The 23,980-nt window shown below is 37.0% G+C and overlaps 1 protein-coding gene across 3 annotated transcripts in view; it reads right to left on the minus strand.

The window, feature by feature from the left end:
• The window catches only part of LOC150099141 (leucine-rich melanocyte differentiation-associated protein-like), a 155,496-nt gene that overhangs the window by 97,649 nt on the left and 33,867 nt on the right, over window positions 1–23,980 (minus strand). The window contains exon 1 of one of the 3 annotated variants that reach the window (XM_090403987.1): window positions 11,588–11,827. The exons of 1 other annotated variant lie outside the window; for it this stretch is intronic. In XM_090403987.1, the coding sequence (XP_090260113.1) occupies window positions 11,588–11,818 (231 nt within the window). In that variant the 5' untranslated portion in view covers window positions 11,819–11,827. Of the gene's footprint in view, window positions 1–8,092; window positions 8,384–11,587; window positions 11,828–23,980 lie in introns of those variants that run through there. One more of the 3 variants, XM_090403989.1, reaches the window with a different exon arrangement.

A 23,980-nucleotide genomic window follows, 5' to 3' on the forward strand; every position in this document is an offset into this window, starting at 1 on the left:
GTTGATATTTGTTATATTAAATAGAGTTGTAGATTTTAGTTATATTAAACTAAAATTTTTATTCAAACATGGTAGTTGTCTCCATAATTTTCAAAAATATATTTAAAATCTTACATTTTGCAACATTGAACTCGTATCCCCATTCCCCTGCTCAATCACTCAATTTATTCAAGTCTTCTTGTAACACTTGAACATCCTCTCTACTCTTCATAGTTCATCGCAACTTTGCATCATCTGCAAACAACTGAATATCTCCATCCAAATCTTCACCAATATTATTAAATACAAATTAAACAGCAATGGTCCCAAAACAGACCTCTGAGACACACCACTAGTAACTTTCCTTTTCCTTGGTATCGCTCCCCCATACACAACTTGTTGATACCTATCAGATAGCCAGTCTCCAATCCAATGCACCAATCTAATATCAACCCCACCCACTCCAGTTTGACTATCAACTTATCATACGATAATCTATCAAAAGCCTTTGCAAAATCTAAGTATATTACTGTGTATCCTTCTCCTCTGTCCATGGAAGCAGTCACCTTAGTGTAATAAGTAAGTAGATTACTAAAACATGACCTCCCTTTAGCAAATCTGTGCTTTCCATCAAAGATAATACCATTCTTGTCAACCCAATTCTGGATCCTAGTTCTCACAAGCTTTTCCAACAACTTAACTACAACACCTGACACACAGATAGGCCTATAGTTTGATGCTTAAGTTCTATCACCTCCTTTATGAAGTGGCACAATTTTACCCTCTTTCCACTCCTTAGGAACTTGACCAAGTGCAAGACTCGTATCAAAAAAAATATGTCAAGGCCGGCGTCAACTCCCTTGCACATTCCTTCAGAATATGTGGTGATATTAGGTATAGTGGGAAAATTCCCATGCTACTCCTCTTAAACACTATTATTATAATTACGGCTATTATAGCCTGTTTTTGTTTAGGAGTGACCCTTATTATAAATACATTGGTTATTATTACTCAAAAAACAGTATATATATATTTTAGGGAATTATGGGCGAGTATAGAAGGGAATTATGGCAGAATAAAAGAGGTGGAAAAATTTTGTACGTACTTTGTTTTGATACTAGGATGTCTTCCAATTTCATGATCCTGCTGAAGGTTGTTTATAACAAGGGGGGATGCGCGTGGGGGGTTTGACGCGGGGGAATAATAAATTTGGAAACCCGGGTTTTGTATTAATAATATGTATATAAATATATATATAGTATTGTGTTTAAGGGCACTTTTTTTTTGGTGGGGGGGGGAGAAGGGAAAGGGTTTACTTATGAGGAAACTGGAGCAGGGGAGAGCGCTAACAGGGTGCAGACCGTTTCGGTCAACTGACCATCATCGGAACATTTTCGGAATGAATCTGGGCTATGTCACGACTGCAAGTTGAATCTGCCAAATAAGGGCATTTGTTGTTGCTAAATGGCCGGAGGCGTGGCTTAATTTGTAAGTTCTGGATCATCCAATATTCAGAAATTAGGTAGGGGCAGTGGACGTTGATTGAATTTTCATTGCATTTTATGGCAATAGTTTTGGATATTCTAAGCATTGTTTCGTTGTCGTGTTTGTCTATGATTATGGCCTTGTCGATTTGGGGAATATGTTTCAGTTCAAGGGCATGAGCTGCAATTTCTGTCTTCCCTGTACTCTGTGTTTTATTTTTCTTTTTGACGTTGTGATGTTTTTTTGTGTTCAGATATTCCAGAATGGGAATATTGCAATCTCTGAAGTGCTCTTGTAGTCTAGTCCATAAAGACCTAATTGTAGAGCCAGCGTAGGTGACGTCACAGTCTTTTTGACAAGGAAATTTGTAGACTACGTTGTGGTGTTCGGATATTTCTTTGTGTGTGAGAGATTTAGTGGGTTTTAGGAGAGTTGCTAATTTTTGGTTCGTGGTAAATACTAGCTTAGAGTCCGTGTGTTTGAAAATGTATTTGTAGGCTTTGTAGGTGTTTTGGATATGGCAATTTGATGACCATACATGTAGGGAAGTCTGATTTGGTTGTGTTATGACAGGATTTTGCCGTACTGTTTGCGTAACTTATTAGATGTGTGGGATAGTAGCGATTTTTGAAAACCTGTGTTAAATACTTTAATTCCATGTTAAGATAATTACTGTTGGTTGAGAATTTGTAAGCATTGATAAATTGTGATAGGATGACTGATTTTTTAATGGAATATGGGTGGTATGAATTGAAATGGAAGTAGTTTCAGATATGTGTGGGTTTTGTGGAATATCTTCGTAGCTATTTTGTTATTGCTTCTGATTAATGTCAGGTTTAAGAAATTGATGGATTTGTTCTGTTTCCATGGTGAATTGTAGTCTGTTGCTATAATTGTTGAAGGATGTTTGTAAGACAGTGATGTGCAAGGGTTTACCAATGCATTAGAATATCGTCTACGTATCTGCCATAAAGGGTGATGCGGAGGGGGGGGGGGGTAGAAGTGATTCTATGTGTGCCAGGAATAATTCTGCTAGTTGTCCACTGATGTTTTGGCCCACTGGGAGACCGAAAATTTGAATATATAAGGAGTTGTTGAACTTAAAGAAGTTGGTGGATATTGTGAGTTTGATCAAGTTAATGATGTGATTTGGTGTTCATGTGTGTAGGTTGTGGTCCTCTGTGAGTAGTATGTGTACGTTGTCTAATGTTCTGGGGACATCCACGTTGGTGTATAATGAAGTTGCATCTAGTGAGGTGAGGATGTCATCTTGGGATGAGGTAGTGTTATTTATTTTCAGGAATAGGTCATCCGTATTTTTGATCATATAGATAGACGTTGTTAGTAGTGGTTTGATGAGTTTGGCAACAAATTTTGATAAAGGAACTGTGGTGGTGTTCTTGTAGGAGACTATGAGTCGTATCGGATAACTGCCTGTGGATTTTTGTTCCCAAACATATAGGGGGTGCATGTAGTGCTGGGGGTTGTGTGTCTCATTGTGGTTTTATCTATTCTGTTTTGACTTTTTAAGGTGTGTAGGGTGCTGCTGATTTGTTTTATGAGGTCGGGGGTAGGATCATTGTGGATTTTTTGGTAGGTGTGTCATTTAAGATGGTTGTTATTTTGTTGTGGTAATCGGTTTTGTTGATGATGACTACAGTGTCTCCTTTGTCAGCTTTTGTGATCATGATATCTGGGTTCTTTCTTAAAGATAATAGGGCTCTTTATAAGTTGGGAGTAATGTTGGGTTTCATTATTATTTTACTATTTATAATGTTGTTTATTTTTTGGAATATTGTATCTCTGTTTGAGTCATTTTCAAGTTTTGCTTGGACTTCAATAATGATGTCTTATTTCGGTGCATATTTAGGGGATATAGTGAAGTTAAGTACTTTGTTTAGGATGGTGATTTCGTCGGCTGTGAGAATGTGGTGTAACAGATTTTTGATGGTGGTGTCTGTAGGATTGGGAACAGTATGTATTATGTATTTGGTGCCTGTTAAGGCATACCATTTTTTTGGGTGTCAAGCTTCAAATAACAGCTCGTAGTCACTGATGTGTGTTTGGGTACTTTCAGAAAAAACTGCCCATTTTTTTGGGGTCATTAAGGTTTTCAATCTATATTTTGTATTGTGGATGTATGAATAAGCTTGATTTTGCTTTCTGAATCTGTCATGTATGGCCTGTTTTATGAGTGCACGTGATGCTCGGTAGCAAATTTTTTTTATTTCCCGGAATGGAGCGGTTACCATGTATTGTAGCAAAGTTTGGCGTGACACTGTGATGGAGTCAATTCTTGAGGAATGTTATGTGTATTTTTTGTGCGGTGTATGCGAGGATGGTTCTCTAGTAGGTTACTTTTGTGAAGGTTATACATTCGTTGAATTTATGACGTGAGCCCATGACGTAGCCTAGTGTTTGGAGCGTGTGCTGAAACGATCTTATTATTAAAGTGTATTTTGTGTGACGCAGGGGGGAGAAGGGGGGGGTTGGTATTGAGTAGAGAGCCAATGGGTTGAAGGGTTTTTATGGTTACAAATCACAATATAAATTAGGTATAGTTTCTGGGAAAATTCCCATGTTATTCCTCTTAAACACTATTATTATAATTATGGCTATTATAGCCTGTTTTTGTTTAGGAGTGTCCCTTATTTTAAATACATTGGCTATTACTACTCAAAAAAGGGTATATATATTTTAGGGCATTATGGGTGAGTATAGAAGGCATTTATGGCAGAATAAAAGAGGTGGAAAAATTTTGTACATACCATGTTTTTATACTAGGATGACTTCCAATTTCATGATCCAGTTGAAAGTTGTTTAAAACGAGGGGGGGGGGGGTTGACGTGTGGGAATAATAAATTTGGAAACCCAGGTTTTGTATTAATAATATGTATATATATATATATATATATATATATTATTGTGTTTAAGGGCGCTTTGTGGGGGGGAAAGAAGGGGAAGGGCAGGGGAGAGCGTTAACAGGGTGCAGACTGTTTCGGATGACTGACTAATCATCGGAACATTTTCGGAATGAGTGTAGGGCTATGTCAAGACTGCAAGTTGAATCTGCCAAATAAGAGCCTTTGTTGTCATTAAACAGCCAGAGACGTGGCTTAATTTGTAAGTTCTGTGGTGATATGTTATCAAGTCCCACAGCCTTATTTACATCTAGTTTGCTCAACTCCCCATACACCTCTCGCTCACTTACAGTCAGTCTCTCTTCCCCCCCATCAACTGCTCTCAATCTCTCCATGAAGTCACATTCACAAGATTGAAAGACCTTTATGAAGACACATTGAAAGACACATTAAGCATCTCCACCACACCTTCTGCAACAGCTGTCTTTATACCATTTTCTCCAATCAATGTCATCCTTCCATAATCATTATTTCTTTTGCTGAAATTATCCTAAAATTTGAAAGTTATCCTAAATCTGAAGTTATTCTAAAATTAGAGTTACAAAAGCCATTCTAGACAGAATGCCTACATCTGGATAGAGAACTTAAGCATGCCTATAAATACTGCTGACGATTATTATTATATTAACTTTGTTTGGACATTTTACAACAAATAGCAGTTTGATGCTTTTAATAAGTAAGAAAAATGTCAACACTTATAAATCAACAATTATGCTGTTTACTTGTGTGCTGATTGGCTATTACAGTAATCAACAGCATTCTATCACAATAGCAAGTTGGTAATAAAGTTAAAGACATTATAAAAGAGGTCATCCTTAAATGGTGCCAAGCTTTTCTTTGGAAGGGAGAGCTAAAAAAAATGATTGTTTTCTATATATATATATACACACACGCATATACCAGTGGTGTAGCTAGAGCTTTTGCCGCCCAGCGCGGTCCCCGAGTTTGCTGCCCCTCTTAATACACACCTAAAATACTACAGAAAGTCAAAACGATATATAGGAAAATAAATTAAAATGCTATGTTATTTTTGAAATTAAACTTTAATTTCAACATTCTAAAATGTTGTATTTCTTGCTTTTCTGTTAGCAAAATCACCAATTACATTTTTCTTATTATTATTGTGCTATCTTCTATCAAAGGTCAGCGACCATCTTGGCAAACAAACTGCGCTCTTGTGCTAATCTGAGCAGTTGTGCACTGCTCTTTCCTGTCCATGTCTTGATGTTGTCAAACCATGATATTCTTTTTCTTCCTCTAGTTCCATTGCCATCAATTCTTCCTACCAAAATAGTTTGTAGAAGTTGGTATTTGCTGTTTCTCATGATGTGGCCAAGATATGATGTTTTTCGTTTCTTGATTATTTGTACAAGATCTTTAGCTTTGCCAATGGATTTTAAGACATCTTCATTGGTAATTTTTTCTGTCCATGATATCTTTAGCATTCTTCTGTATAGCTACATCTCAAAGGTTTCAATTTTCTTGATGATTGTCGCCTTCAATGTCATTGTTTCAACTCAATAGAGCAGAAGAGACCACATGTAGCATTTCAGCATTCGGCATCTGACTTCCATGTTTAGGTCTTTATTGCAGAATAGTGTTCTCATTTTCATGAAGGACTGCGTGCAACTTCAATCCTTGTCTTTATATCTATTTCTGGATCCCACCGTTCATTAAGCCAGCAACCAAGATATTTATATCTTGATACTTGATCAATATTTTTCCCATTGAGTGTCAGTTTCATTGATGAGGCTGGACGTTTGCTGATGATCATGTATTTTGTCTTGTTAATGTTTATATTTATTCCCATTCTTTGGCTTTCTATGTATACTCTGTCAATGAGTTTTTGGAGATCCATAATATCTGCAATTAGCATGGTGTCATCTGCATATCGTAGGTTGTTAACAATCTTTCCATTTATTGTGATTCCCTCTGGACATTCTTCCAATGCTTTTTTTAAAGATTGCCTCTGCATATATGTTGAACAGGAGTGGTGAGAGCACACATCCTTGTCTCACTCCTCTTTTGATGTTAATATCACTGGTGGTAATGTTGTCTAATTGAACGGTAGCTGACTGATTCCAATACAGATTTGTTATTAGTCTTATGTCTTGTTCGTCTAGCCTTATTTGTTGAAGGACTTCTATTAAGTTAGTGTGTCTGACTTTGTCGAATGCTTTTTCAAAATCTATGAAACACATAAGGACAGATTTCTGTTTTTTTATGCATTTTTGTATCAATATTTGGGTACAGAAAAGGGCCTCTCTAGTACCAAAACCATTCCGAAAGCCGAATTGTGTTTCACTTAGAGTTTCTTCACTTTTCTATAAATGCGATTCTGAATTACTTTCAAAAATATTTTTAATGTTTGGCTCATTAGACTAATAAGTTGGAAGTCACCACAGGAATTCGCTTTGGGTTTCTTATAGATTTGAGCCAATCTGATGGAAATTCATCACTTTCATATATTTCATTAAACAGTTTTTCAAGAAGTTTGATGTTATCTGGTTCTATTAATTTTAAAAATTCTGTTTGCACACCATCTGATCCACTGGCTTTTCCTGTTTTACTTGTTCGTATAGCATTCTCTATTTCGCATTTCATGATTGCTGGTCCTTGAATGTTATCTTTTATATTAATAGGCTTCTGTCTAGTATCATTGAAAAGTTCTGTTATATATTTTATCCAAATCTGTGCTTTATTCCCTTCTTCTAGAACTATTTTTCCATTTTCGTCTCTTATAGATGCCATTTGCTTTTTCCTCAGTTTTCTGGAAATTTCGTTGATTTTCTTATACAGATTGAAATTATCATGTTTCTTCTGAAGCAGTTCAATTTCAGTACATAAATTTTTCATCCAATTTTCTTTGGCTTCTTTTATATTTTTCTTGATGATGTTATGTGTTTCTGTATACCTGACTAGGTCTTTGTTTTTGTACATTCTTGTATCAATAAGAGAAAGAATCTCATCTGTCATCCATTCCTATTGTTTTATATTATTCATATAACCTACTTCTTCAATACTTGTTATGATGGCATTCTTTAAGCTATTCCAAAGAGATTCCACACTTTTATTTTCTTCTATGTTAATCTGTTGTAATCGCAGGTTAAGCTGTGTCTTGGCACTTTTATTTATGTTCGGGTCTTTCAGTTTTTCTACATCAATTTTCTTTTTCTTCTTTTGTGATTACATTTTATTTAGAAAAACTTCTCTCACAACTAGCAATACGTACAGCAATTGTGAGGAAAATTCGCAGTAGTATTACAATATTTGGAACTGAGTTCTCAAGACTGTATTTTAGAATTAACTGTAAAAGTTCAAAAAGGTTAAAAACCTGGGGGAGAAGGCCACCTCTGCTCCCCTCTAGCTATGCCACTGGCATATACATTTTTCAAATTATTAAAGGCAGAATATATAAAAAAAAATAAATAAATAAAAACGAAGGAAAAACATCTGAAAATGTAATCAACATAAATGTTGATTTACCTTGTTTTTCTGGCATGGTAGTACAGATACCACCTGTAATTACTGAAACTATAAAAAACAAACATGCAGAGCTTCAAGACAAACTTCCTGCATAAAAATAATTTAAAAAATTGCAACTGTGGCATCATTTTAGGATGTCAGAGAAATCTGAAAATTAACATCGGTAACTTTAAGAGAGGTGTGCATCTGAAGAAAGGAAAAATACTCATAACTTTTCTTACGGTTTCGTCTTTGCCAATCGCATTCCCCATTACTGCAATTATGAGAATGGTAAGAAACGAAGACGTGATGATTGAAAATAATTCTGAGGAATCCACATGAGCTATGAAGGCGATTCTTTACAACTGAGTTTCTTTTTCTCTAACAGCTAAGGTGTCTTAGACCACAAAAAAGTTCAGTTAACGTATTCAGTAACATAATCACGAGATTTTCATCAAGACATCAGCTGCAGTACACCTGTATATATGAAACGAAAGGGCGAATAGTTTGGAAAAATAAAAGATCGATTATAATACTTTACCGAAAATCGTTATCCAACCAAGCACTACAGACTAGGGTAAAAGCATTTAAATTCTTATGAACCACACTGCAGTAAGTTGCGTTTCAGCTCATGTGACACCATCGGTAGACGCAGTCTACATGAGACGGCAAAACGATACTGCTCTAATCACATTAACCTTGAGCGACACGATCAATTCAACTTGAAACCCCCCCCCCCCTTCGTTGTCCTGTAAGTCTAACATGACTAAAATAAGTAGGGAGCCCAGCGAGACTAATAAATTGTTGTTTAATTAATATCCGAAAACTGCTACACAATTCGAAAACCAAAATATTTAGAAGACAGATAAGTGTGTAGAATAGAATTTCCGCGAAAGCTCCCGCAATGAGTTCTGTGGCTTCGTGAGAGTGGCGTGCCATAATAGCAAAACGAAAAGGAGTTAGGTGTCAAAACGGACACTGGGGTCGACACTATTTTCAACGACCTGCTTCATGCTCGGTTGAATGGGTTTTTATTTACTATTTGGCATGTTTTTTTCCCCAGACTACATAAATGCACCGCGGCGATCAGGACTCAAGTTAGCGGTGAAAAAAATGCAACATTTATCCCAGGCAAACACTGATTTAAGAAGATGGCATATCTCTTCCCTCCATTGCGCAGTTCGCAGAGAACGACAGCACTCTTAAGGTGGAAATACTGGTCTGAATCCAACTCAAGACCAATTTCTATGGCCTGTTCATTTAATCTTTCATCTAACTCACCTCTGGTTCCAACTGAAGATGAGTTAGCCAATGGGCGGGCAGCTTTGGAAACCCGAGTTTTTACCAATCGCAAATACAATTAGCAGATTTAAAGCATTACTTCAAAGGCCGAGTTGCTTTGCCGTAATTCTAATATGACAGAAAGATGGGACATGACAACGAAGGGCAATGCAGCCACATAAAGAGGCGAAAACACTTCCAACACCGGTAACGATCAATCGCATGTCATACGCAAAAAAATAAATCAATAAATCAAGCAATATGAAGCAGGGGGTTGACTGCATTGCAGAATCTACTACTTCACTGACATTATTTTTATTAGGTATTGCTGTTAGCTGCTATTCGGGTATATCTTGAATTGCATTTTAGAAGTAACCACTTCTAAAATTCAGTTTCAAAAACATTTTTACGTTCTTCTTGCTTCTTTAGAACGACTCCATTTTGGTTCAACTGTGTTGCAACTATCGAGAAAAAGTACTAAAAAGTTTCTAAGGAGTTCTTTAGAAACAAGTACATTCCAAAATTTGGTGAGAAATATATGAACGATGTGGCGTAGCCGTGTTTCCGATACCTCTTCATTTTAGGTCCGATTGGGATGACTTTCTCCGTAAGTTATTCAAGCACACCGGTAAATAACTTACTTGCTTTTCATCATTACAACATTCCAAATTTGGTCGAAATCGGTTAACCATTGCAACCTGCAGTTCACATCATTTGCTTTAAGGTCTATAACCTTCGCACCATCATCATAACGCTAATTACGAGTACAGACCATATCCATCTAATATCCTCTTTTGAGGTCTACCCGGCCTTCTCTTTCCGGTTAGTCTGTATGTTATTATTCGTTTAGGATATCGGCTATTGGCCATATAATATTCACTTGCTCAAATAACATACCAACAAGTTCCTTCTTTCTTCTTAAATGCTATCCACACACAGCATTGATATACTATTGTGTGTTTGCAGTGTCTCGTGCATCGGGTTGATTATATCGTCCGGATACACTCCAACAGTTCTTGAACTATCTCAGCACCCTAGAATAAAATTTATTGTGAAGCTGGATGTGAATGGTCAAACTTACTAGTTCGTTGGAAAAACTTACAGAATATACTAAACCATTGTTATTTAATCTTTGCATTAATGACATTGTGCAGGATTTCAGAGGTGACATACAGCTGTTTGCTGATGATACAAAAATATGCAGTACTACTTGCAGAATGATTTGAACAGGGCTGGAATTGTGGGCTTTTGAAATTGGCTGTTAGTTCAATGTTAGCAAGTGTAAAGTGATAAGCTATCCAATGGCGTATGATATTGGCAGGACTATGTTAAAAGAAATTATCTGGCTAGGGAGCTTGGAGTTTTAGTAGACAGGAAGTTGAAATTCAAGGGTCCAATCACTCACCACTAACAGAGTGGTAAGTGATTGAAAGAGATTATCTGTGGAGGTGTTGAGTGCAAGTAGTGCGAATGAACTTAAGAGAAGGTATGATAGCTGGTGCAAGTAGTATGTGCTCTCCTCGATGAGTCCCAGACTTCCGGGCAGGGCCGATCCGAGAGTAACGGATGCCCCCAGGCAAATAAAATTTAGGCGCCCCTATACATTGTCTCTATTATAGATACAATGTATAGGGGTGCCTAAATTTTGATTGTTAGTTTGAGGGATACCCTGGAACTTCCCTGCTCATCTTGGGACAGATGCCAGAAGGAGGAAAAATCTCTGCACTTGAGGTAAAGTATATAAAGAGCAGGGGAGTGGAAGAAATAAAGAAAGGCGAAAATAATGTAGGATCATCAGCGAGCACCAGAACGGCTTGACTTGTTTCAGTTTTTTTATTATTAATCAAGGTTTTACTAATTTTTATCGAAGGTTGTCATTTTACCCCGAACTATGTAGCAAAACCTCGCGCCCCTAGGCGATTGCCTAGGTTCACCTAATGATAAAATCGGCCCTGCTCCCGGGAGGTCTCAATTAATAATATCTTCATTCCCAGTCTAATCATTATCCATCCCAAAAGCTTGGTATCGTTCCTGTATTAGAAACCCGTGCGCGCATCCTCAACAGCGATGAAGAGATCACCAAAGAATTAAAATTACTCTTAACGACATTCTTAACAGAAGAATGGTTATCATAAACAGACTATTTAGGTAGATGGTGGCCTAAGCTCTATCCAATCACGTTCTTGAAAGTTATTTTCACTTGGTAATAAAAGATCACACTGATGAGATCTCAATCAAATCCGAAACCGGTTTGGGTAGTGGCCTTTCCCATAATGCATAGCAATAAACACACATTCGAGAGAATGTGTGCTTTGTATTGTGGAATACTAAGGCAATTAATGTGAGAAAAAAAACGGCCTAATCAACTTCCTATAAGGGAATAAAAAGCGCTAGCTGATTTTTTTTTTTTTTTTTTTTGCTTAAATGCTACGAGAAATAATAAATCAAAGATTCACCTTCATTTCGGAAATGCGACCATCGCTTTTCCAAGTAATGACAAACAAACATGCAGCAGGTACACACATTCGGTCTTCTGAATCTATGCTGGCGTCTTCAACAAGCGCTGAAGTCTTCGCTGCTTCAGATTCCTCTGACTTCAAATGCATTGGTGATGCTTTCACTGAACAGCGAATGACGCTGGGTGAGATGGTGGGGTGAAATATAACGGAAGCGAAAGATAAATACATATGCACGAAGGGCACGGGTTTACAGGTAGCAGCGGGAAACAAATTGGGTTACGATGGGTGAAACACGAGAACAAACGTCACGTGTAAGTGGCGTGACGAAACGCGATCTTGAAAGAAATAAAAACTTTTTCCTTAAGATCTCGTTTCTGCACGTGAAAAGGAAACAAATATTCGAACTTGATTTCGTAGCCCATAATTTTAGAATGATGAAGTAAGAAAAATCCGTTTCTTGCAACGACGGTATCAAAGAAATTCAGCCTAATAACAGATTCACATATTGCACTCACGCAGTGAATACCAATGAACGTAGGTATGAAAATAATGTATCAATATCGTGCTATTATATATGCGGATAGCCATTCCTGAATAAATTGAAAGAGAGCGTACATTTTTCATTAAAAATTTAGACGAAATTCTTCATAAAAGTAATTTCTTATCGGAAAAAATCTTACTCGAATAAAAACCTCTAAATCCAGGCGGAAAGGCAAAAATTAATTCATTTTTAATATTGCTGAGTGTATTATTTATCTTACAGCACGTCCTGTTCAAAGGTGCGGTTGGTGGGTTAGCAATGCTAATTTACTACCGATTATTACAGGACAAGGTAGTTTCCCGTTGCTTTCCTTGTCCAATCGAATTTCTCTGTAGAAGGAGACGTAACTGCTCTCACGAGGATATTAAAAACTGATCACAATTTGATCCAAATGATAATGGAATTAACTAGGACACATATTAAAGTTTAAAATAATGTGTGAAGTAAACTTATAAACAAAGTATAAATCATAATCGATAAAAAAAACCGTAAAAAACAAAGCGTAAAAAATTCCTGCAATCTATACACTGAGTTCATATAGTTCATCAAGTTTCTCCTGTCACCCGAAAATTTTTTCTGCCATGTCCTGTAAGCTCGAATGGTAGTCTTTTCTAGCGTTGGACGCTGAAATTTACACCAGTAACTTTTTAAACATTTTCCAATTAGTGCTCATTATTTTTCCCCGTAAAGTTTCTTCTTTTTTGGGGGAGGGGGGGATAAATTATAGACAGGATATATGACACGCGTTTTGTGTGTATGATGTTTGAATTTTCACAGCGCTGTTCCTTAGTTTTTTAGTAATAAATCGTCCAAAAACAAAAGCGAATAACTTGTACGCCCACACTTCGTAGAGCCGAGCTTGGCTTTGTGCCAAGAATAGTCGATTCATGCCGAAGGAGAGAAAGAAATGAAGGATGTACGAATTGGTCACCAACACGCGAAATCAAGTGCTTTATACGTAAATTTTCCAACTGTTGTTAGATGTAAATTCTCTCACAAGCAAAATAGTTGCCACTTTAAGAACTAGATTTTTCATTTAAAAAAAGCTAATTTTCCCACGTATAATAATATAATAAACAATCATCCCAAGAAACGAATCGACTAAATATCGGAATGGATTTTCCTTCTTTTGACATGCGCAGAAGCGTCGAAGAGTCTCGCATCTGTGGACGTATAACGATAAAATAAAATCGCTTAAGTTTGTTTCTTTGTTAAGAAGGTTTGCGTATTTGTGAATTAAATTTGGTATTTATAATATGATTGACGAGAACTTTAGCAAATCTGATTCGTCTATTATCTTCATAATCAAGAAAGGGGATCAACATGAAGTTGATTTAACTGTAGAGCAGTACTGTACTGCCTTTATAATTAAAACATAACAAGCACTACAATGCAATCGCGTATGATTTTTTGTAAATGAGACAGAAATGAAAACGAAGGACTGCCCAACAAAATATAAGATAAAAATTAAAGCATAACTTCAGTGCTAAAAATAACAAGCAAAAATAAATAAATTCTTTAACGTATTCCCAAAAGGGGAGAGCAGGTGGAGAAAGTCAGTTCATTAGGATCAATGGACAGCTGATGCTCTTAGCCGTTATTGAGAATTGATTCCAGGGGCTGATAGCTGATACCATCTGGGGATCCTAAATTCTAATAGGTATATTTGGTCAGAAATGGAATTCTATGGCAGATTTTCTGAGATTCGGAGTTAAATACCAGTTTCCAAGAAAAGAAACCCTACTTGCCCGCCTGTACCAATGATCGACTTAATGGTAGAAATAATGCCTAGAATAACATTAGATGGTGACTAAAATCGAACCCATAACGGTCTTTCTTCTATAAGAGCAAACGCTATTTCCACAAGGCTACACGGGATCCCCCCCCCCTCCCGTATAGCCTTGTGAATAAATCAGTACAAAATCAGGCTCACTCACTATCTAGGAGTGAACAACATGGTCAGTGATATACCCACACCTCCTGAGGAAAGGCCTCATTTCTGTGTTACTCAAGGTCTGAACTTGCCAACAAGAAAGTTCTGGTTTACTTTCACTCCATCTCTTCTTCTAGCATGCAGTATACGCGATATTTTCCAAGTTATGTTGAACATCATAAAGATTTCAACTTCCACGTGGTTATTCTGAAAACTGACTGCAGATTCCTAGGAAGTTTCGGTTAACGGTATGTCTGGAGGAAGTCCAAGCGGTAGTATGCAGTCAGACACGATGTGTAGATGAAGATCGGAAGAATTCTCTATTGGCTTAACAAAGAACCTATTTTATTACACATTCCACGCCAATCCTAACTCATTTAAAAAAGTCAAGCAAAGAGAAAGATTACATACAAGAAAAAGAAGAAAATAAAGGCCGAAACCTTTCAAATCCGCTTCACGAATACATGGTCTTAATTCCAACCTCAATGATTAGGGGGTTCACTTTGTCAAACCACCCTTACTTTTCATAACTTGGAAAATTTTTTCTTCTTGGAATACTCGTTTCCATTTTCATAATTGAAGTGGTGGAATTGTCGTGTGTGAAAGATGTTTAGTGTAAGTGAAATCAGGACTGTGTATGTATCGTAAACGATAAAGAAATGAGTCCAAAAGACTTCAACTTGGCATTGAAAAGTGTTAAAGAGAGAGCAAGCAGAATAAATATCCATTGGCATTTTATAGTCAAGTACGCAAGCAATATTTGCGTTTTGGTATTTTAAAAGATTAGAAATCAGGTTTTCACTTTCATTACAGGCGTTACTTCACTAAGGAGCTACTATCGAATTCATACAAATAAGTCAGTGTAATACTGGTTTACCATGAATTACGGCCAATGAGCCAATCCTACACTTAATATTATTCTCCCATTTGTGGTGGTATCTATAGGCGATCCTTAAAAATTTCTGTCTCAGAATTTATCCATCTGAACCAATCGCTTAACGATTCACTCACTTTCACAAACGTTGGGCTTGCAAATATTTTATGATGACTAGAAGTTTGCGCGTGAAGTATCTTCATAACTACTAGAAGGTAATTCCTCTACCCCCCTCACACACATCTATAAAATTTACAATCGAGTAATCTCTGCTTAAATTAAAGACGCCGCCAAGAAATTATATTCTTGCTCAATCAAAGTGTAAGAAAACAAAGTTTGCACGTAATATATTCATGACTGGGCTATTTGTATATAGAGGCTAATGACTTCACATCACTTACCTTAGTATTCAATAATGCAAAGCACATATCCTTATGGAGATGTATAATGCTATGCATTGTGGGAAGGGTTATAACTCGGACCAGTTTCGACCTTTATTTAGGTCTCATTAATGGGAGCCGGATTGAATTAATGCAAAAGTCACGCATTTTCTCATATACAAACAGGAAAAAGGTGCATCGTCTTATTATTAAAATACAGTACTTTGAATCAGAGACAGTCGTAGGTTTTCCTACTTGTATATGGGATGAGACCTAAATAAAGGTCGAAACCAGTCCGGGAAGTGACTCTTCCCATAATGCATAGAGATATACAGGTCCGAAAGGAGGTGCGCTTTGCATTATGAAATACTGAGCAAGTGATAGGAAATAGTTGTAAAGTACCTCTCGTGCAAATTTCGCTTGCTTATGCTTAGGTCAAGGATTAAACGATATAATTTCTTGTACAATATAACTTTGTAACCAGAAGAAAACTTCTATAATCTCTCTTTCAATTCAAAACAAAGATATTCCCCCCCCCCCCTCTCTTCGTTCATCCATTCCCTCTACTGCTGTCATTTGGATGCAGTTACTACGGCACTGGTGAACAAAAATTCTGAAAAAATAAAGCAGAAGGGGGAGAATAATCTACAAAAGTAGGGGAGGAGAATGCTCAAGCTTAGGCAAGAATAAAATAAAAAATCAATAGACACCTAAAAAAAAAAGTCGAAATCCAGAAGCAGAGGTTGGAGAATTCACCACTGAAACAATTAAAATTCAGATCTAAACCAAAACAGACTAAACCAAACACCGACGAAGTCCTTGAAAGTGACGTCGCACATCAGCCTAACTAGCGAGTGTAATGTTTCAGAGAAATAGAATTCATCTCACTTGTCACTGTGCCAACTTTACAAGAATTCAGACAGGCACAAAACATATACACACACGACTCGTAAGATTATGAAATGCTATGTAAGAAAATGTGACACCACCAAATATCTTATTACTTTAACACAACACAGTTCGGCCAGAGAATTGGAAAGCGTACTTAAGTTTCATGTGGGACGTTAATAACTGCGTAATTCGATGTTATCTGATGGAAATATATACTCGTAGGCCATTCAGAGATTAAGCTGTGGCTCCGCGTGAGTATAATGCTTTCTTTAAAGTGGGCGAAGATTTACCTTCGTGTTCCATCAATAACTGGCAAATCTGCTGCGATGATAGGTCATCTACATCAGTCTGTCTTTTACGAGTGTGATCATCCTGAAAGCTGTCATTGCATTCAAGGCATAAAAAATGTAATGCTCTATTTCTTGTAGGTGTATACAGAAAGCTGAGTCATAGAGTGGTTTTCGACAGTCGTGCAAGATTATTAATATGGATTCATTTGACACTAGTATTCCCCCCCCTCCCCCGTAATTTTGCTGCTAATATTTCTGGAATCTTTTCTTATTTGCGTCCTTGGTTTATAAACACAGATGACTCGTAAGATTATGGGTGAAAAAGTTAGTCACGGCTAAAAGAACTTTTTCCACTCTAGTTGAAAATACGGTGTCAGGAGAAAAGTCTTTTTTTTTTTTTTTTTCGTTTGAAAAAAAAAAAAAAAATAGTGGTTGGGGACCATTCAAGGACATACCTCTGGTTTAAATTGAACAATTTAAGTCCGTTGCATATAAAATAAATACAGCAGCATTTATAAATTCGTTATAAATACAGTTTACATCAAATGAGCTATTCAGTGAACTAAATGGCGCATTTCTTGCCTTTTTTGTTTACCAAGTAACAGGTAGCAAATCCGCATATAGGGCACGTATCCGGAAAGTCACCAGAACGTACATTTCCTAATGACTGATATAAGCAAAGTATACTAATGCTATGCCATATGTGTGCCACTGCTATGCTTATACTAAGCATAGCAGTGGCACACCCACGATTTAATCTGGGGAAGGGGGGGGGGGGGAGGACCGAGTTGAACGGATAAAAATATTTTTATACAATGAATTTGCATTAAAAATATTTTTATCCGTTCAACTAAAATTCGTTAAATTTCATTCATTCAATAAAATTCATTAGGTGATTATAAAAATTTATTTAAAGAATAAAATCTAGTTTTCTTTTCACAAAACTCTTCAATTATTTCCGTCGTGGTTACATTAATCTCTCTCTGCGTGTATATATAGCAAAGCCAGTCTGTTCAATCGTGATTGCGTCATGGCAGATCTTAAACATGTTTTTAAAAGGCGTAAGTTAGAAAATGACCTTTCACTGACGCATGTTGTTACCGGAAGCGTTGCAAATAATTTTAATAAGTTATAGATGTTAGGATATATAATTTTGTCACACTTTGAAACTGCATCAACGCCATTTTTGTATGGAGCTATTGCAAACGGTTTTCAAATTTGTTATACCACAACTTCAATTCCCCGTTCAAAATTGCTGTATAAGGCAAATCACTGGCATAAAATTCACACAATTGACGAAAATCTTCCATTGCACTTGCTGTTGGAGCATCTTTTCCATTTGGTAGAAGAGAAAAAAATATATTTCAAAGTGTTGCGATGCGAGTGAAACGTTCATGAAGTTGAGTCAACATCTGGTCAATAAATGGAATGAAATAGTTCTCCTGAAATACTCTTCTACAGAATCAGCTGGAACATTGGACATTAATGTTTGTTTTGATGAAGTCCTTGGCTTTTTAATATCAATATTAAAATTATTGGCTTTAATACATGCTTCATTGTAAATATCTTTAAATGAAGAATCTGGTGTTTCACAAACAAAACAAAATCTGGCGTTTAAACAAAAATTAAAACAAAGTTTTAATTTTTATTAAACAAATAAATAAAATGATAAAATTATGTTACTATTTACTTTTAATGAGATGGATGATCTTCTCGACCTTGCAGAGTTGCTGGATATCTGGCTCAATATTGGTCAACTTCAGTCGAAGATCGGCATACACACACTAAGACGAATTCTGTATTTTGTTTTTATTTGAAGGAGCGATGAAAATCGTTTCTCGGAAAGATAGGTTGTAGAAAACTGCATGACGATTTTCGACTTCTTCAAATAATTCGGGATATTCAGTTCTCACTCGATTCTCACCAGAATCCAGCCAAACCACGATCACAGAATTGCATTTTAAGCCCACTGTCACTTGAAAGCTCAATAAGCTACTCTTTTTGCGATAACGAAAGGTCGTTCTCGTGACTGCAAGCCTGAAATGGATTGAAATCACAGAAATTTCTTATTAAAAGTTATTCGGAAAATGTTTCCAAATTCTGTTTCAGAGTGTTGAGGTGGACACAAACCCTTTCCCAGTGGTTAAATTCTAAACTAATAAGTTTCAGGGCTCTATACAAAATAATCAATTGTATTTACCTTTTGAATACTATCCTGGGAAGCTCCAAACCTCCCCGTCCCTTTCATCACGCATTCGTAATCAGGCTACTGTTGATATTGTCTTTATATACACATTCAAAACTGTAAACAATTGTTGAATAATAACACAATAATGTAGGCATAATTTAAAGGGAGAAAAGTCACAAAACAGAAAAATGTTGCTACAAACTAACCAATTGTATTTACCTTTGAATGAGATCCACTGGTCGAGTGTCCAGCAAGTCAGCAAATCTTTCCTTTCGTTAAGCGTATTAATATTATCGCATTGCAACTGATGGGAATTCTGTGTTTCTGTGGATTCGTTACAGACCTCTTTCTCTTCAGAAACTACACACAAACTGTCATTACAAACTCGTTTTGTATTATCAATGCCATCCGAGATATTTTTCCGTTTAAAGAAGGTGCCAATGTACTTATCCATAATTGAAATACCGTACTTATACGCATATAACTCTCACCCCTGATTTTACTTTTCTAAAAAAGAAATTAAAAAGTTTCGCATATACCTCGCAAATGAAAAAAGCTGAAACACGTTCAGAGCAGAGCGAAAGTAACTTGCTCCCGCGGTAAACAACACGCCTCCCCCCAGTAGCCACTATATTGCAGAGGCAAGAAAAACAAGTACTTTTATTATGCCAGTGATTAAGGTATAAGCAGTCTGTGTAATATATTTCTCAACAAATAATGCAATTACAGACAACTTGGATAAAAACAATACTAACGAATGAATCCCCTCATACAGAAACTATGCTGTATAGACTCAAGCAAAACCATATGGCAAACACAGTATCGAACTAAAAACTATTCTCATTAATTAGATGTGTGAGTTCCCTCGGCAGCAATGAAATTCAACCGAAAGTGTTAAAATTCGTAAACGTGTTAAAACTAAGATTATATATATATATATATAGTGAATGCTGTTATGGCAGTTTCACATATTATTGGAATTCAGTTGAAGAGAGTTGGCATTTCAACTCAATTGTCAGCTTGCTTTTCGCGCGATTTCCGAAAAATATATAAATACTGGGGTTAACTCACAACACATTTTGTCTAAGTATTACTTAGCACTTCTGAAGATATATTGAGCCTTGGTTGAAGGATGAAAAAAAAAAAGCGGCAGAATTCATGTATTCATTTTATTTTAATAATTTTTACTTACTTATTCAATTTTAATTTGTTTTGTTTGGATAATTAAAATATATAGATTTATTTGGTTAATTTAAGCCTGTGGACCGCAGACCATAGGTTGAGAAACACTGCTATAGAGTTCTCTCACCTTATGTGACCCCTAATTCATAAGTAGTATAGAAATAGAAGACATGATACAACATAAATAAAAAATGAATTTTAATTAGGAAAAGTATTTTGGAAAATTTTCTAGTGTTTATAACTTTTTCTTTTGGGGGGACCAGGACGCCTCGGCCCCCCTCCTTGGGTACGCCACTGAAGCATAGTATCTGTACTAAACAGATCAGCATGACGTGATTACAACAGATATGGCAGAGGCTACAAGCATGATGAACACCACGATATTCTATCATCTATGAGTGCATCAACTCTTACTTTCGTTATGTCCAGAGTAGAAGATATTCCTATCATCATAAGTTTTACTTTTTTTAATGCTATTCAACTTGAAATATTAATGGCTATTCTTACTTGATTTCAAAGCGAGTAATAAAAAAAAAACGGAATTCGAAAGGGCAAGGCCAGAAAATCTCCTCTTGTTCAAACGAAGTTTAGCGAACCTTCTAATCCTTAGCCAAGACCATTCGGCCCTCTATTCTTCCATCTGTTAAATATTAGACGGTATCATTACCCATTCTTTTTCTCCAGCTTCTATCCATATTACCAAAGAAAATCACTTCACCCTGTAGATGCATCTCGTCTACATGGGGAGGCGATTCCAACATGACAGGTGCTCAGAGAGTAGAAGATTGTGAATATGGGTTATTAGACTCCTTTCCCATGAGGGGCTATACTTCTGGGAATTTCTTGGCTGTAAAAACCCTCTATATATGTTGCTAGTGATCCTTGCTTTTGCCTCATAATCTTCAAGTGTTAACAGTGTGAATTTTCGTTATGGCATACAGAGGAACGGACAATATCTGTCACTCGCTCATAACTTTACTTAATAATATTTATATTAACAACCGGTGCACGGTTAGCATGCTTTATTTTATGCATAAGAGCTGCATTAATAATTATTTTAAGATGTAGAAATTATTTTTGCCCAAAACTCAGCATTTCTCCGGTGATCTAGCTTAACACCTTCACTTTTGGGAATTTTCTAAGTAATATCACATTTTCATTCACTTCCTTCTGCTGATCCAGTTGGATTGCAAACGTGTCAGTTCATTTCCACTACCAAAAACAAAACCCGAAACAGCGTTGTTGATATCTAGGACCGAAATAATAACGTTTCAAAACGATATAATATCAAGCACACGGTCGTTTTACAACGCCAATTATTATTATTATTTTTTTTAAATCAATTCCATACACGAGAGGTCTTAAAGACGTACGGCAGACAGTGAGGATCAGAGACAATGTTAATGTGCTTCTTGAAGAGTTGGAGGTTGGTACACCTTGGAAAAACTGTTCCAGAAGGACAGAGGACGACGGAATGAAGAAAGATGAGAAGTTGGTTCGATGAGTAGAGTTGAGCAGTAGGGGTGTTTACCAACACCTGCCTGTTCGTACATTATTATTATCAACATTTGACCTCAACAGAGTCAGAGACTCATCGTGGGAGGTACTCACTATTGAATACAATGCTCATCCAACCTCGTCTTTAACTGATCCAATGTGTCCACATCCACAATACACTCAGGCAATGCATTCCACTCACCAACCACCCTCCATGCAAAGAACCTGCTTCTCACTCCTTTGCTCACACCCTCCTTATACAGTTTCCAGCAAAGGCCTCTTGGATCTACTCCCCTCACCCATTCTATGAAAAATCTCTTCTATGTCTACCTGATAACAACCCCTGACCAGTTTATGTCTCGCTCATATCCCCCCCCTCCTCCTATTCACGATGCTCTGCAACTTACATTCTCTCAATCTGTCCTCGTACTTCACATTCCAAAGACCACTGACTACCTTTGTAAATCTTCCCTGTACCCTTTCTAACATATCCTCGTCACGATGAAAACCTGGCGACCAAATCTACGCACAATAATCCATATGAGGTCTGATCAAGGTATACAAGGGAATCATAACCTTCTATTTCTGCATGTCAGGGTTCTCCGCATCATTGGCATTATTCGATGTGATGTTATCACAACTTGTGCAATGTGGCCCAGGTCCTTGTCCACCATCACTCCTAGATCTCTCATCTCCTCTACTTCTGTTAAAGTTTCCCCACCACGTGTATACTTTGCATCCCATCGTTGCTTACCAAATCTCAAAACTTTACACTTGGTAACATTGAACTGACAGTTCCACTTACCTGCCCATTCATGCAATCTATTCACGTTCTCTTGTAAGGCATCAGCCTGACTGTGTATTGCTCTCCGCATTGCATCATCCGCAAACAGCTGGATATCACTAGTTAAACCCGACCCAATATCATTAACATACAAATTGAACAACAATGGCCCCCAAAACTGACCCCTGCGGCACACCACTGGTGACCTCTCTCTTTCGAGATACTGCATCCCCATATACAACTTTCTGATACCTATCTGACAGTCAGCCACTGCTGGATCGGTGACTGGCTGTTACCAGTCACAGAAGTCTGTTATCCAATCCCATCTGTTTCAATTTATTTAAGAGCTTGGCAGTCTATCAAAAGCCTTTGCGAAACCCAAGTACACCACTGTATATGCATCTCCTCTGTTCAAGGTATTTGTCACCATATTATAGTACATAAGTTACCGAAACATGATCTCCCCTTAACAAATCCATGCCGATAACCACAGAGAATACTGCTGTTATCAACCTATTGCTGTATCCTACTTCTCACCAATCTCTCCAGGACCTTCACAACTCCAGATATACAGACCGGCCTATAATTTGAAGCTACAGCCTTATCATCCACCTTTATGCAGTGGAACAATTTTAACCTTCTTCCACTCTCTTGGAACCTGTGGTGTTGCAAAACTCTTATTAAACAGGCATGCCAATGCTACTGCCAGTTCCCTGGAACATTCCCTTAAGATGCATGGTGATATGTCATCAAATCCTATCGCCTTATTAACATCAAGGTTATTTATTTCCTCAAATACCTCCTGCTCACTCACAATTAAGCTGTCCTCTACACTTAAGTTCTTCATGATTCCACTCTGATCAGGATGAAACACTTATAAAATGATCACTGAATACCTCAATAATGTCTTCTGCAGCAGTTACCATTCTACCACTTTCATTCCTTAACTTCGTCTTTCCATGATCATTCTCCTTTCTACTTGCCACATATCTAAAAAACTCTAGGGTTTTTCTTAGCCTGATTTGCCAATTTCTGCTCATACTCTACCTTTATTTTCCTTACTAAGTCACTCTCCTGGCTTGTTCTTTATATTCTTCATGCGACTGATTATTACTATTATTCATCTTGTACTTCCTCCAAACGACTTTCTTTTTCCAGATTTCATGCTTAAACTCCACATTCATGCATTTTACACCTACCTTATTCAGCCTTTTGGCCTTTGGGATACATTCGCACATTGACGCTGTTATGTATTACATTGACGCTGTTATGTATTTCTTTTTAAGTTCCCATGCAGCATTTATTTCCTTACCGCTCAACTCCTTGTTCCATGTTATAGCTCGAAGTTGTCTCCTAAGCTTGTCATAATCACCAGCCTTATAATTCCACATATATCCTTTCCTCATGAAAGTCTGCATATGACTAGCCACAACACAGGTGATTACTTCATGATCGCTGTCACCTACTGGAGGAAAATGTGAAACCCCTCTAACAATTACATCCTCTGATGAAATGATCAGAATCTAGAACTCTTGATGATTAGAGGAAAGTGAAGGAATAGTGGTGGCCACTTCAACAGAGCAGAGTAGCTGAATCTCTTCTAGATACAATCTAGCATTACGATGAAGACTATAAGTGAAGTTTGGAAAGAGAGCGCAATGTTAAACTCGATCAGATGGCCTTAAAAATATCAAAAGCGAGCATGATTTTCTTTTTTTACTCTTTCTGTGGCCTTCCAAAGGTGGATAAGTTTTGCGAGGCCTGCTGTACAACGAGAAGAGCGGATTCCATTCGCTAATTAAACCATGGTCTCTACGTTATGGAGAAGCA

This window comes from Typopeltis vanoorti, chromosome 14 (genome assembly GCF_054136105.1).
Source record: "Typopeltis vanoorti isolate ZY-2024b chromosome 14, IOZ_Tvanoo_1.0, whole genome shotgun sequence".
Lineage (NCBI taxonomy): Eukaryota > Metazoa > Arthropoda > Arachnida > Uropygi > Thelyphonidae > Typopeltis > Typopeltis vanoorti.